Source organism: Delphinus delphis, chromosome 1 (assembly GCF_949987515.2).
Source record: "Delphinus delphis chromosome 1, mDelDel1.2, whole genome shotgun sequence".
In the NCBI taxonomy this organism is placed as follows: Eukaryota; Metazoa; Chordata; class Mammalia; order Artiodactyla; family Delphinidae; genus Delphinus; species Delphinus delphis.
Window position 1 is genome coordinate 25,866,939 of NC_082683.1, and position 15,927 is coordinate 25,882,865.

At 44.6% G+C, this 15,927-nt stretch overlaps 1 protein-coding gene across 5 annotated transcripts in view; it reads left to right on the forward strand.

Annotated features, from left to right (window-relative positions):
* The window catches only part of AZIN2 (antizyme inhibitor 2), a 33,903-nt gene extending 19,026 nt beyond the window's left edge, over positions 1 to 14,877 (forward strand). For 2 of the 5 annotated variants that reach the window (XM_060003471.2, XM_060003469.2), the window contains exons 10-11: positions 11,096 to 11,310; positions 14,429 to 14,877. In XM_060003471.2, the coding sequence (XP_059859454.1) occupies positions 11,096 to 11,310; positions 14,429 to 14,567 (354 nt within the window). In that variant the 3' untranslated portion in view covers positions 14,568 to 14,877. Of the gene's footprint in view, positions 1 to 11,095; positions 11,311 to 12,387; positions 12,545 to 14,428 lie in introns of those variants that run through there. The other 3 variants (XM_060003479.2, XM_060003487.2, XM_060003494.1) reach the window with 3 other exon arrangements.
* Positions 14,878 to 15,927: the final 1,050 nt, after the last annotated feature.

Genomic DNA, 15,927 nt, shown 5'->3' on the forward strand with positions numbered 1-15,927 from the left:
ATTTGAGCATTTTTATGCCTCTTGATACATATTGTCAGATTGTTTTCCTCAAAGCTTGGACCAATATTTATTGTTACCATTTGTACCATTTCACAATAAGCTCACTAGCATTATGTGCTGTGACCATTTTCTTTTTATTTAAAAAATTAAAAAAGTTTTTGGCTGTGTTGGGTCTTTGTTGCCGTGCAGGCTTTCTCTAGTTGCAGCGAGCAGGGGCTGCTCTTCGTTGCGGTGCCCGGGTTTCTCATTGCAGTGGCTTCTCTTGTTGTGGAGCACGGGCTCTAGGCGCGCAGGCTTCAGTAGTTGCAGCACTTGGGCTCAGTAGTTGCAGCGCGTGGGCTCTAGGGCACGCGGGCTTCAGTAGTTGTGGCACGTGGGCTCGGTAGCTGTGGCTTGTGGGCTCTAGAGCGCAGGCTCAGTAGTTGTTGTGCACGGACTTGGTTGCTTCATGGCATGTGAGATCTTCCCGGACCAGGGATCGAACCCGAGTCCCCTGCATTGGCAGGCGGATTCTTAAGCACTGCGCCACCAGGGAAGTCCATGACCTTTTTCTTGTTGGCTAATTTGTCTGAAATGGTATACCTCAATATTTCTTTCATTCTTGTTTCTTTGACAAGGATAAAACTTTTTTTTTTTGGTTTATTTTATTTCCTTTGATGTCAATGTCTTTTTTTTTTAAGTGATCCTTTTTTTAAAAAATAAATAAGTTTATCTATTTACTTTTGGCTGTGTTGGGTCTTCCTTGCTGCGTGGGCTTTCTCTAGTTGCGGCGAGCGGGGAGTACTCTTGGTTGCGGCGTGTGAGCTTCTCATTGTGGTGGATTCTTTTGTTGCAGAGCGTGGGCTCTAGGCACGCAGGCTTCAGTAGTTGTGGCACACGGGCTCAGTAGTTGTGGCTTGCAGGCTCTAGAGCGCAGGCTCAGTAGTTGTGGCACACGGACTTAGTTGCTTCGCGGCATGTGGGAGCTTCCCAGACCAGGGATTGAACCCATGTCCCCTGCATTGGCAGGCGGATTCTTAACCACTGCACCACCAGGGAAGTCCCATCAATATATTTTTATATTCTCTGTTCGCCTAATTTGGGAGGTCTTAAATTTTTTTTTTCTTGCAAATGAAGATGAGCCTGCATATGCATGTGTGTATGTATTTAATATAATATTTGATACATATATTTTTTCTTAATCTGATGGTTTATTATTTTAGTTTTGTGATTCTTTGTTATTCTTTCATAGAAGTTTCAACACACTATCATATATCTTAACTAAGTGTGCTGCAATTAATAGTAAGGAAATTTGTCTCTAACTGCTCTGCGGTTTATAGATTACCATATATATGGTGTATATATATAACAAATAGAACATTTATTGGAGAAAAATTTAGCACAAACAGTAAAATAAAATAACCCACTAATCCCACCATTCAGAGACAACTATTGTTAAAATTTACTTTCATTCCTGTTTTTTTAAGTGTCATAGTGCACATTGTTTTTAACTTAAAAAAAATTATATACTATGAGATATGGTTTTCTTTACTGATATGTTAGATGGACTCTTTATTTATAAACATTTTAAATGTTCACTGAGTGGTCTAAAACGACATATATTTAGAGTATAAAGATGCAATTCAATAAATGGGTATTAGCACTTCATAAATGCAAGGTATAGTTAGGTGTGGGGAGGTACCCAGAGGGGGCAAGTACCATGGGAGTTTTACGAGAATCTTGGGAAGCAAAATTCAGGGTACAAGCTCTAGTTGCCCCACTCTGTACAGAGACACCCCCTCCCTTGAAAAGATTGGGCTTTCTTACTTGTCATTGTATTTTATTCTAATTATTTATGGTTTAAAAAGTGTGAATCCGTATGGAATATATTGCAGTAGTATTTGTCAGGTCTGAATCTGGTTAGTTCTTGCCTTAACAATTCTTAAGTAATGATTTCTAACCCTTTTTTATTTCTGCTTTGCCATACTGTACATTAATTTCATTTTTTTTCAATGATCTCTAGTTTTTATCCCATTCTTTTGACAACAGCTTTGTGCTATGTTTAGAAAACTGGTAGGGTGCCTTCTATCTCCAGCAATGTGGTAGACTAGATACGCCAAACAGCCTCCCCACTGACAACAAAGAAAACTGTGTCCTGACTTAAGAGATAGCAGGGAATCTTCAGAGGTCAAAAAATAAGTGAAAGTAGGAATCTCCATTTCACTTAGAGTAAATGCCAGTCAACTCACCAGCCTGAGGGATCCTTTTTAAATGTAAGTCAAATCATGTCTCTTTTCTACCTAAAACCCTTCTTTGGCTCCTGTCTTACTCCATATTAAAGCCAGAGCCCTTACAGTAGCTCCCGCAGCCCTTTGTGATCTGACCCTGTTTCCTCTCTGACCACCTCCCCCACCCTCTTCGCCTTGCTCACCCCACTCTAATCATATCAGCCTCCTTGCAGTTCCTTGAACTCACCCAGCATGTTCCTGCCTCAGCATCTTTGCACCAGCTTTCCCCTCTGCCTGGATCACTTTTCTAGGTACCACACTGGTTCACTCCTCACCTCCTTTAGGTCCTTGCCCTAAAGGAGGCCTACCCTGACACCTTACACCTTATTTAATATTACACCTGTACCCCCCACCTGGTCTTTTGTTTTTTAATTACTTTATAACACAGTATATAACTTCTTTATTTTGTTTTCCTCCCTCCTGCTAGACTATAAACTCCATGAGGACAAGGATCTTTGTCTATTTTGTTCACTAGTGTGTCCCAAGCACATACAACAGTGACTGTTCAAATATGCGTTAAGTGAATTAATTAATCCAGAGAGAAAACCTAACTCTGAAACTGGCTTTCTCTCTGGGAGGTGTATACTGAATCCTTTTAGCACTGATCTTCAGTTTTCATAGTTGTGTGTGTTCCTAGGGACTAGTCAAGATAGAGAATATGATAGGATCCCTCACATAAAGCTGGGAACCCTGAAAAAGTACATAATCATTAGTGTAAGAGAATATTAGGAAAAACTCCCACAGAGGAGGACAGCAAGAAAACTTGTCTGTTTTGATCTTATTAGTAGTTGGAAGAGAGCAAAAAAATGAGAATTTGAAACCACAAGCCGGCCTTTTCTTGGGTTTGTTGCCCAAATTCATATTAACTGTGTGGTCTGAAAAACATCAAGCCTAGAATTCATTTTATCTTGCAGAAGCAAACACAAATTCTCTCTGGAGGAGGAGTTCTCAACCTAGGCTTTTAAAAATTCTCACAGATAAATTTCCAAGGTACATGAGATCACAATAAAAAATCACAAAACACAAAGAAACAAGTCACCATGAGGGGGAACCAGCAGAAGCAATAGACAGCAGATTCAAACCTGCAATTACTACATGTACTGGAATTATCTGATGCTAAAAATAAAAATATTTACAATATTTAAAGAAATAAAAATTGAAAATATGACCCAAAAGTAAGCAAATATAAAAACATGAACTAGCAGATTTTTAAAAGAACTAAATAGAACTTCTAGAAATGAAATATATGAAAATTGAACTTATGCACAGGGTAAGAAAGATATTAGAGACAGTTGAAGAGAGAATTAGGGAATGGGAAGATAGAGCTGAAGAAACTATGCAAATGTAGCACAAAGAGACAGAGATAGGAAAGAAAATAAGAAAGGCAAAGGAAGTGGTAGATAGAATGAGAAGGCATAATGTCTAATCATAGTTTCAGGAAGAGGTTGTATCAGGATACAGAAATGAGACAAGTAATTTGAACAGGGGAATTTTAATATAAAGAATTGCTAACTTTAAAGATGGTTAATTACTAAAAAGGATAAAAGCAGTTACTACCCCTGGTAAGGGAGAGTGAAAAAGGAAGAAACTTAGAGGAGGGCTTCTCCCTCCAAGGCTGAGATTGAAACCTTTAAAGAGAGACTGTGGCTGTTACAAGGATGTGCAGCCTACCAGTGGCAAAGAAACTTTCAGAGGGTTCCCAACACAACTGCATCACAGAAGCAGCCTGCTGCGGAGTGGAGGGAAGCTTGTTGGACTGTGCAGGCCAAAGTTGAACTGTGGGGGCCACTGAAGTGAATGCAACCAGACCCTCATACCCTGAACCAGAGGTGGCCACACAGAAAACATCAGGCTAAAAGGAGGAAAGTCCTTTCTTCCTGATCTGTTCTTGCAGTGTCTTTCCAGCAACTTCTATTGACAAAGCCTAACATAGAGATGGATAGTAAAGAAGAAACGTCTTACTCCAGCATCACAAACCAGGGCAAAGAAGGGTGGATTTGGAGCTGAGAGGCAAAATAAATAAATTAAAATTTAAAAAATTAATAGCTGGCAGAGAGTTAATAAAATGTAAGAGAGGAACACTTATTCTTAGATTTGGGAAATCCAACAAATTCCAAGTATGTTACCTAAAAATAAATCCATACCTAGACAACATATTAGTGAAACAATACCAAAGACAAGGAGAAGATCATAAAACTAGTGAGAGAAATGAGACAGATAGAAGAATACCTGTAGAAGAATGTTAATTAGACTTACAGCTTATTTTTCTCCTGTAACAATGGAAGGCAGAAGATAGTGGAATAGCAGCTTCAATCTATCAACCTAGAATTTTATATCCAGCAAAATTGTTTTTCAAGAATGAGTATGAAACAAAGGCATTTTCCGACAAGCAAATACTGAGAGATAGATCTTCACTAAAGGAAATTCTAAAGGATATATTTCAGACATAAGGAAAATTATCCAGATGGATGGTCTGAGTTGCAGGAAGGAATGATGAGCAAAGGTAGGTAAATATGCGGGTATATTTAAAGGATCACTGACTGGCACCAGCATCACCACCAACAACAATTATGTGACTAGAACAAGACCCTGAAGTTTATTTTACTCTTATGCAACTGTCTGGATGCAGGCAATTCAGAGCTGGTATAGTGGTTTCATATTCACATGGAACCATATGGCTTTCAGCTGTACCTGTTTCTAGGTGTTGCCCCCATCTTGGTAGGTGCATTTTGAAGCTCCAGCCATTATAGGAAATAAGAGAAGTCCCTCTGCCAGTTGTCTTTCAAGGAAATTTCCTGAAAGTACTTATGCTTTTATCTTATGGCCATAACTACCTGCAAGGGAAGTTGAGAAATATAGTCTTTATTCTGGGTGGACATGTGCCCAGCAAACATTGAAGATTGGAATTGCTGGGGGTAGGCAACTAGCAGTCTCTGTCACAAACAAGATAGACTAAAACACTGGATAGCAATAGAATGTAAGTTGGGAGGTAGAGTGACCAAGCTGGTCTTCTAAGATTTTGAATTGTTTGAGCAGAAGGTAAAGATATCGATTAATTTTAGACTTTATGTTAGGTATGCATGTTAAAATGTAAATGTCTACAGTAACCACTAAAATAATAGAAGTTTATTAAAATAGTTTGGTTTGGAGAGTGGCATAAAAACATAGACCAGCAAAACATAGTTGAGAGCACAAAAAAGATCCACATATATCTGGAAACTTGATTTGACAGCACTTGCAAAGCATATCATTGGGAATTGTTTAATATATGATGCTAGACCACCTGATTGTCCATATGCAAAAAATGAAACTGGATCCCTATCTTACACCATACATATATATAAATTCCAGAGACCAATATAGGAGAGTATCTGTTTGGCCTTGAAATAGGAAAAAACAGTGAAGAATATCTTTAAAACCAAAAAGGAAGACTGATGTTTGTCTACATTAAAATGAAGAGCTTCTGCTCATCTGTTAGTGAAACGAAGGAGGCAATCATAAAGTGGGAGAAAAATACTGAAACACATATAATTGATAAGGGATTAGTAGAGAGAATATATGAAGGATTCTTAAAAAGGAAACAGAGGCAAATAAGAATCTTATGAAAATAAGGGGAAAAAAGTGAAGCAGAAAGCAATAGAAATAGGGGCAAAAGACTTTAACAGGCAGTTCACAGAAGAGGAAAGCCAAATAGAAAATGCAAAGGTGCTCAACCTCATTGGTAATCAAGAAAATGCAAAGTAAAAGGAAAACAAGATACATCTTCTACCAACTAGATTAGAAAAAAGTGTAAAGCATGACAATATCAAGTGTTGGTGGCATATAGAGAGTTGGATCTCTTAGATACTGCTAGGTGGAGTTGGTATTTCTACTTTGGGAAACAAGTTGGCATTATTTAGGTAAAGTTAGACATGTGTACACTCTCCCAGCAAGTTCCTAGGTATATATTGCATAGAAACTCTGGGCATGTGTATTTGAAGAGATGTCAGAATGTTCACAGGAGCAATTTCTATAATACAAAACGTTGGAAACAAGCTTAATGTTGTCTTGATGCTGGGTAATAATCAAATAAATTACAGTGTATTCCATACAATGAATTCTATGCAGCTTATTGTGAATTATATCTACATGCATCAGTTGGATGAATCTTGGGAATGTAAGTTTCAAATAAACAAAAAAGCAAGTTGCAGAGATTACATACCCTATATTTCCAATCATATACATTTTAAAAAGTGCAAAATCAAATTCTAAATTGTTTAGGGTTAGGTATGCTCATGGAAAAAAGTAAAGCAAAAGAATAATGAAAACAAAATTCTGGATAATGGTTACCTCTGGAGGAGTTTGGGAAGGGACATGTCATTGGGATGGGGATTTCAAAGATAGAGGAAATGTTCTATTTCTTTAGCTGGGCAGTGGGTACACAGATATTCATTTTATCATTATTCTTTTTATTTTACACATGATACAAATGTCCTTTTGTATGAATTAAACATTTAACAAAAAATTGAGTCTCTCACTGCTACTTATTAATATTCTGTGATAGGCTCATGTTTATTTTTTGTCATATTGTTTCTAATGTTTAGAAAGATATCCTGGGAGTTTTAATTAGTCGTAGCATATTTAATCTATTAAACTGGAGAGAATTCTTTTTTGCTTTACTCAGCTTTTCTAGCTAGGAGAGGGTAGAGCTCTTGTATTTTATCTCTCCTTTTTTTTTCTTTTTTTTTTTTTTTTTGCGGTACGCGGGCCTCTCACTGTCGCGGCCTCTCCCGTTGCGGAGCACAGGCTCCGGACGCACAGGCTCAGTGGCCTTGGGTCACGGGCCCAGCCACTCTGCAGCATGTGGGATCTTCCCGGACCGGGGCATGAACCTGTGTCCCCTGCATCGGCAGGCGGACTCTCAACCACTGTGCCACCAGGGAAGCCCTTATCTCTCCTTTTAAGGTTTTATTATTTTCTTTGAATAAGTATTATTGTGGCCCAAGTACATCCCTGAGTTTAGTAATGCTTTCATTACTGTCGTGAGTGAAGACGGTCCCCTGTGTGTTTGAGCTGAGACACTGGCTTGCATGCTGAAACTCACTGAGCTCTTCTAGTAACTACCTCTCTCCCCTTTGTTTGCCAGGTGGGCAAGTGTTATCTGCAATGTGATATTTTATTTCTTCACTTTCTCTGTATTGTTTATTTTTTCCCTGCTAGCTATTGCCAGCATTTCTCATGACAGAAAGCTTCAGACTTGGAGCCAGAAGATGTGGGTCTTAGTCCTGGCTCTGCCATATAGTAGCTGAGTAACATTAGGCAAATTACTTAACCTCTCTGGGCCCTGTTTCTCTCATTTCTTCATCTGGAAAATGAGGGGGCTTAACTTTAATTACTAAGGTTGCTTCTAGTTATGAAATGAAGCCATTCTAGTGTATCTCCATTAAGTTAAGAGTTGGCTCCTTATTTTAAATAGTTTCTCTTCGTTGTGGGGTTTAGTTTTGTCTGTAGTTTTAATCAAGAAGAGATGCTATAGGCTATTGAATGCCATGTTGACACGTATTGGGAAAATTTAATTTGAATTGTAGATCTATATTTTCCATATTATGATGAAGCCAGTGATTGCCTTGCTCATATCATCCCTGCCTTCCATTTAGAGACAAATTATCTGATCATTGAAAGTGATTCTTTGAATATGGGTGTGGATTTGATTAGCTAGGGATTCATTTTGGATTTTTGCCTATATGTTCACGAGTGAGATTTTGATCATAGGCTTTTATTCTGTTTCCTCTTTTTCCTTTTTTGTGTGCAGCCCTTGCTCATGCCATTTTTTTCCCTTTGAAAATATTTCTGTATACTTTATGCAGTATAGGAGTTAATTGATTTATTGTTTAAAAGTTGGGGAACTATTTAGGGATTCCATCAAAGCCATGTGCCATTCTAAATGTTTCACCTTGTTTCATCTGTGGATCTGCTCACCTATTGGGTCTCTTTGAGGAAAGCAGCCATTCAGGTGCAGCTAGGAGGCACCTTGTCTGGGACCACCTGGAGTTCTGCTGCTAACCCCCTCTATTGAAGCAGGTCATTTCTTCTAAGTTTTCTCATCTGTAACATGGGAATTGCAACTGCCTCCCAGATGAGGTGTGAAGTAGTGGTGGGCATGCTTTGTAAAGTAGGAACCCTCTGACCTCTCTCTCAGAGGGGGCCCTAGTAGCAGACTGGGCATCTTATATTTTTACAGGTGCCTGTCCATTTCCATTCAGTTTTCCGACTCATAAACAGAGCTGAGACTTACAAGCCTGTCCCCACATGCTTTTGGAACATTTATTTTGCATATTCCTTTTTTGTTTCCTTTTTTTTTTAAAGGTTTTAAATGATAATTGCATTATTTCCTGTGAAGTTTTAAAATCTTTCTTTTCCACCCATTTTTAATTTATACCACTACTAAGAAATGAGAGAACTCTGATTATAACTCAAGGGTTCCTTTTTATCTTATTGTGGAAGAATCTTTGGAACCTATTTTCTTAAGGATCCTCATGGATACAATTATATAGCATTTCCTCTCACAATTCTTTAAAGGTTAGCTTATTGTTTTTTTTTGTTTTTTTGTTTTAAGTTTTTTCAAAATTATTTATTTATTTGGCTGCGTTTGGTCTTCGTTGCTGCGCGTGGGCGAGCAGGGGCTACTCTTTGTTGTGGTGCGTGGGCTTCTCATTGCGGTGGCTTCTCTTGTTGCGGAGCACAGGCTCTAGGCGCGCGGGCTTCAGTAGTTGTGGCATGCGGGCTCAGTAGTTGTGGCTCGCGGGCTTAGTTGCTCTGTGGCATGTGGGATCTTCCCGGACCAGGGCTCGAACCCGTGTCCCCTGCATTGGCAGGTGGATTCTTAACCACTGCACCACCAGGGAAGTCCCTAGCTTATTGTTTTTTAAGAACTGGAGCTAAGAGAAATAATTCAGAGCAACTAAGATGAATTTTACTCATTAACAAGAAGCTTGTGAACAAGCTCGTTAAGTTATATGAACAAGGATGTATTGGTTTATCTCGCTTTCCTAGAATGTGAGCTTCATGAGCACAGGAACTTTGTTTTTTTGTGTGTGTGTTCACTGATGCGTCTGCAGCTCCTAGATCAGAGCCTGGCATATAGTAGGTGCTTAATAAGTATCTATTGAATGAATTAATGAGTATAGGATAGTTCTCATGTTTGATTTTAATAACGTGCATGTTTTTCTTTATTAATGAGACAGTGGCTTATGCATTACCCTTTTGTCAACTATGAGTATTATTTCTGCTTATGGCACCCATGACTCTTCTCAGTCTGACTCATTCCTGCTCCTGGCTGAGGTACTGAAACACCTTTCCTTCATCCTGCATTGGTTTCCTCCACTGCCTCCTTCTAGGCTCTTTGATGGCTTCCATTCGTACCTTCTTTTTCTTTCTTTTTGGCTCTTCCTCTTTCTCATCACTCATGTATTCTCTATTCATTTACTTAAGAAATATTATTGACAAAAGCACCTACTGTATGCCAGACTGCTAGGCTTGGAGGAGATGGGGGTAAACAAGACTGTCGTGATCTCTGGACTCATGGAATTTATAGTCTGACAGGGAAGACAGGCCTGGGTGATACATTTCATAAATATCTAATCATAAATCATAGTACGTGCTATGATGACAAAGCTTGGGGAGCCTTAGGAAAGCTTCCATGAGGAAGCTGAGATCTAAAGGAAAATTAGGAATTGGTAGGTTTGGAGCCTCAGGGAGTAGCATGGGGATGGCTGGGGCTGGGGGAAGGGAAGCAGGGTTTACCTGGGGAGCCTAGAGCAGCTGGACTAACTGGAACGAGGGGCTTTCAAGGGCATGATTCAGCCAGGATTCGCTTCTGTCCCTCTTTCAGTCATGACTCCTCCTCTAGGACCTGCCTGGCAGGATCCCTACACTGTGACAAACTGCAGTGATATCTTGGTTGTCCGCAAATGGCCTATGTTACAGATTTCTTTCTTGGATTTGGAAGTCACTTAAAAAAAAATAAAAATTTTATGTCATTGTTAGTTGTGTCTTTGGGTAAGTCACTTAACCTCTCAGAACCTTAGTTTCCCTGAAATGGGAGTAATTCTATCTACCCTGTGAGGTCCTCTGTGACCTCTGGCAGGTCACCCTGTGACTGTCTGTGGGAGGCCCGTCTTCCTCACCAGACTGAGAGCCCGAGGGAGGGAGGGAGGGTCGGTCTAACTCACTGGTGTGCTTCTAGCTCCTGTTACCAGGCCTAGCATGGAAGGAGGGGATCGTGGAGGCCTGCATAGAAGAAGGAGCCCCAGGGCTGGGTCCAGAGGACAATCTCTGCTTTGAGGGAGGGGGTAGGGCTGCAGAGGGGGGGACTCACCCAGGGTCTGGAAAGTGGCAGACACACCAGTGAAGGCCCAAGCCGGGAGCTGACAGCAACACCAACAATAATAAAGATAGTGCTAACTTACTGGGCCCTTGCCATGTGCCAGACACTGTTCTACATGCTCTACCTGTAGTCATTTATCCTTTCGGTAGCCCTGTGAGGTAGGTACTGTTATTATTCCCATTTTACAAATGAGCAAACTGAGGCACAGAGGGATAAAGTATCTTGCCCAAGGTCACACAACTAGCAAGTATTGGAGTCTGGATGTAAGACCAGGCACTATGGCTTCAGAGTGTAGGAAGCAATGAATGCAGAGAAGTGGGAGGGCCTTAACTGCAGGCTTAGAGGCCCATCAAGTCTTTATTCTATTGGCTCTGGGAGCCATGCAGGCTTCGGAGGGAGGGGGTGCTCAGGCTGTGCACGTATGCCCAGGAAAGCTGACCGTTGTCATCCTTCTCTCCTGCAGAAACCATCCACGGAGCAGCCCCTGTACAGCAGCAGCCTATGGGGCCCAGTGATCGATGGCTGTGACTGCATAGCTGAGGGCCTGTGGCTGCCGCAACTACATGTAGGGGACTGGCTGGTCTTTGAGAACATGGGCGCCTACACCGTGGGCATGGGTTCCCTCCTCGGGGGCGCCCAGACCTGCCGTATCACCCATGCCATGTCCCGGGTGGCCTGGTAAGGGGGCCCTGCTGGGAAATGGAGTGGGGGGAGAAGGGAGCAGCCTGGGCAGAAGCAATAAGGGGAACCCCAGGTCTGGGTCCCTGCTCCTGTGTAACCCAATGTGACAAGTAGCTGTTGGCTGCTGATTCCAAGTGAGGCCTGTGCTTGGCTGTGGCCATGAATGAGACTGAGCTTCCCTTGAGGAGCTCAGAGTCCCGTGAGAGACACAGAAGCAGACAGACACTCCTGATAATGCAGTGCTTGGAGGGAGGGGGGCAGGCTCTGGAGGCTTAGAGCCCAGCTCCCAACCCAAGGCCCAGATCTCCCTCCCTGAGGAAGGAAGGATGAAGCCAAAGCCTGGTGGACGAGTGGGAGTTAGGTGGCAGGAGGGGTGGGAAGCAGGTTCCAGGCAGAAGGAACAGGGAGCGAGCATAACTTCAGGAAACTACACGAGGTTGGTCGGGGCTGGAGAAGGAGCAGGGTTGGATCTGGGAAGGAACTTGAAGGAAGTTGAGAGCTGGTTTGAAGCCTGAAAGACTGCTCTGACTACTGGGTGGATTAAGAGAAGACGAGGGCAGATGTAGATAGGGCTGATCACTTGGGTGGCTGCTTTGTGACCCGGGAAAGACAAAGACTCGCCTGCTCACTGAGCTCGCCCACGGCAGGCCAGCAGTGGGATCCAGTGAGGCCAGATGGAAAGAAAACTAACTCTAACCCTAACCCTAACCCTAACCCTAACCCTGAACCGTTGAAACTTTCTGTCAGGCCCTACATTAGGCACCTTTTGACGATTTCCTTTTACCCACACAAACAGAGGTCACTTGCTTGAGGTCACACAGCTGGTCAGTGATGAAGAGGCCCCCTCTTTGGGGGCTGGGGTAGTTGGGAGGGGCTTTTATAATAGGCCCTCAGGAATGAGTGCAGCCTGTGTCCCCAGGGACATGCTGGGTTCCTGAGCCTCTTCCCTGCACCCCCCACCCCCGCCCACCCCCACCGGAACAGTGCTACCAAATGCCAGGCCTGACGGGGCTCAGTATCAAAGTTGCATGTCATTTATCCAGTCAACAAACCTGTTGTTTCTACTCCCTGCAGGGGCACAGGATAGGCTGATGCCACCGTTTTGACATCAGGGGTCTGTTTTGACAAGGCCTAAAAAACAAAAGTAAAAAAACAATAATCACACAGACTTCCTTATCCCATCCTGGCACCGTCACCAGCAAGCACAGTTGGATGAGGCTGCAGGGAGTCAGATGCGCTCATTACTTAGGGACACAAAATTCTGATGTATTGAAATGGCCATGTCAAAAAATTCCCCATATTAAAGGGGCCTCATCAAAATGTCCTACTTTAGAGTCTGGCTCTGTGCTGGGTCCTGGCGGGTAAAAGAGCATCTGAGAACGTGGCGAGCCAAGGCGCAGACCTGCATACACAGACCCTGGCATAGAGAGTGCCAAGGTCACTAGGGAGGGAGGGCCAGCAGGCTGGGGAGGTGGTCAGGGCTGCTTCTCAGGAGGGCTGATGGGTAAGGAGGGCCAGGCAAGCTGACAGGAGGGTCGTCTGGGCCAGGAGGGGTAGGGGCTTCAGAGTCTAGTCCATCCAAGGAGTTTTTAGTAGCTCTGGCTGGCTGGAGTGGACTGTGGGGAAGAATAGATCAAGAAGAAGCTTGGAGGCCCAGGTTGGACTTGATCTTGAAGGCAGTAGGGAGCCAGTGAGGGGTTCTAAGAAACTTATCTTTCAAAACCCATTTTGAAAGATAAGGCGACAGAGGCTCAGACAGAGGGTGCTTGGCCCAGAGGACCTCCCACCTGGAAGGGAACGGCCTGACTGGACTCCGCAAAGATACTGACTACTGATTTGCTGCTGAATTGCACATATCGGCAAAGAGGGAGGCCTTCCTGCAGGTGGGGGACTAGAATAACCTGGAAGTATGAAGGGAGGGAAGGGAAGATGTAGGTGGAAGAGGGAGGGTTTTGTGGGGAAGCAGAACTTGGCAGAAGTAAAGGACAGGCTGTCCTGCTGCCCCTACCCCCAGGCCTCTTGACACTGAACCCAGTACTCTTTCCCTGTCCTCCTACCCAGCGTCCACCCCTCCTCACCAAGTGTTTACCATGTACCAGCCTGCTGTTGGGGCCACTAGGCAGTGAGTAACTCAGACATATCCCCTGCCCTGCTATAGTTGGAGGAATGTCAGGGAAGCAGGCATTGAACCCTTGTTGCCATGAAGGAGTACACTGGGCTGTGGGACTCAGCGAACGGTTGATGATGCAGGCAGAGGCCGGATGTGCACAGGCCTAGGATGAGACGTGAGCCCAAAAGATGGCTGCTGTGGCTGGCAACCAGGCAGCACTGTTGTGTGTGATGGGAGAGGCTGGCAGGGCCCAGATCTTGTGGGGCCTGAGAGTGGAAGCAAACTGCTGGCGACTCAAGAGCAGGGGTTTGCGTTTTGGGAAGATGAACCTGGGTCAGAATTGTCCAGAGGGGGCAAGAGCAGATCAGGGAGACTGCACTTTCCCGGCTAGAGATGGTGGTCTCAGCGGGAATGGAGAGAAGCAGGTACCTTTGAGGATGCTCAGGAACTAGGCTCAGCAGGGATCTACTGGGTGTGGGAAGAAGACAACGTGTGGCAAGAGCACGAGCCGTTTATTAATGTGGGGATGTAGGAGAAACAGCTTGTAGAGTTTTTGAGGGGAGGCAGATGATTCTTTTAAAGTACTAAGCTTGGGATATGAAGAACGTGGGCACTGAAGTGAGCATTGGGTTGAGTCCTAGTTCTACCACCTTCTAGGGTAGAAGATGTGACCTTGGGCAGGTAACTTCTGAGTCTCAATTTCCTCAGAGTAAAATGGGGTCGATAACGTCACCCTTACAGGGTTTTGGGAGAATACTAGATACTGTAAGCAAAGTGCCTGGCCCAATAGTGGGCACATCAATGAACGTGGGTTCCTCTCCCTCGTGGGGGTAGACTATGGGGGAGAAGGGAGCAGCAGAGGAAGAAGGGGCAGCAGGCCTTCCCCTGCCCCTGCCCCTGGGTTCTGTGGCCCCAGTGGCGCCAGGTCTTCCAGTGCATCGGCCAGCAGTGCCTGGCCTGCGGGCCCCGTGCTGGCTGCCTCCAGGGACCCCCTCTCACTTGCAGGGAAGCCCTGCGAGGGCAGCTGCTGCCTGCAGAACAGGATGAGGACGCCGAGGGCACGTGCAGGCCTCTGTCCTGTGGCTGGGAGATCACAGACACCTTGTGCATGGGCCCTGTCTTCACCCCGGCGAGCATCATGTGAGCGGGACCTGTCCCCCCGCCCCCGGAGAACCCCAGCGGGGCCGCAGAGACGCCTCTGGGAGCGGAGGGGAAGGTGGCGATTAGGAGCACCCTCTGGCCAGGACTCCGGCGCTCACTCTGCCGGCCCCACGCTCCCCCTGCAGTGTTTCTGCCCTGTAAATAGGACCAGTCTTGTGCTCCCTGTAGTTCAAGTACGCAACATAAATCCTGTGCCTCCCAGTTGTGTCTGCCTCCTCTGCAGCGCCAGGGGCCTGGTCAGCCAGGTATGGGGGTGTTCTTGGGGTCTCCCTTGGTCTGCTTCCTACCTTTGTAAATATGAAGCGAATAAATATTTAGGTTGTTTAATACGCCAGTGGAACCCGGCAGTTCAGTCAACGAAGCAGCCTGGGTGAGGCCAGGGCCGAGACTTCCCCACCCTACTATGATAACCCCATGCCCTCTGCTTCGGTCCTGACCCGCTGCAGTGTGGGCACCTCCCACTGGCACCCAGCTTCTCTAACTCATCTCTCTCGTCTTCACAAGCTTCCATGCCTGGCTTTGTGAGGAAGGGGGAGCTGTCAGGGTCTGGGGTCGGGGTCACGGTTGTCTCTGTGCGGCACCGGGGCTGCAGCTCGTGGCTGGTGAGGGGCTTCTGTGTGAACCCAACAGCCAGCTTAAGTCCCGGCCCAAAGTGGGGAAAACTGAATATTTGACACCGCTTTTGGAAATTCATACCAAAGATAAAGAGCAAAGAGGTGGGTCCCTGGGAGGTTCTGAGGAGACCCTGTACCCTTCCTCTCCTTGCAGGTCAGCAAGGCAATCAGAGTAATGCAAATACGTGCTGGTTGGTTTTGCTTATTCAGGCAGTAATTGTTAGAACATGGTTGGCCACAGACTACTGCCACATCCAGTGCCAACGGCTCTGATGCTCACGTCTCCTCAGACACTGGCAGTTCTCTTCAGGACTTCACATTGCTAGGGTCTCAAGCTATGCAACTGGGGTGTGTGAGCCGCTTAGCAAAGGAGTTCAGATTTTAGAGTTCCCCCAGCTGCTACTGGTGACCCTAAAGATTTTTCTTCTGCAATTAAAAAAAAATTGAGATATAATTCACATGCCTTAAAATTCACCCTTTCAAAGTGTAGAATTTGGTGGTTTTTAGTATATTCACAGAGTTTCTGCAACCATCACCACTACCTAATTCTAGAACATGTTAATTACCTCAGTAAGAAACCCCATATCCACTAGCAGTCACTCCCCATTCTCCCCTCCCCCAGCCCTGGCACCCACGAATCTATTTTCCCTCTCTGTGGACTTGCCTGGTCTAGACATTTCATTGCGATTGTTTTTATATCTTCACTTGAGCTTCTCACTGGGTAAGCCT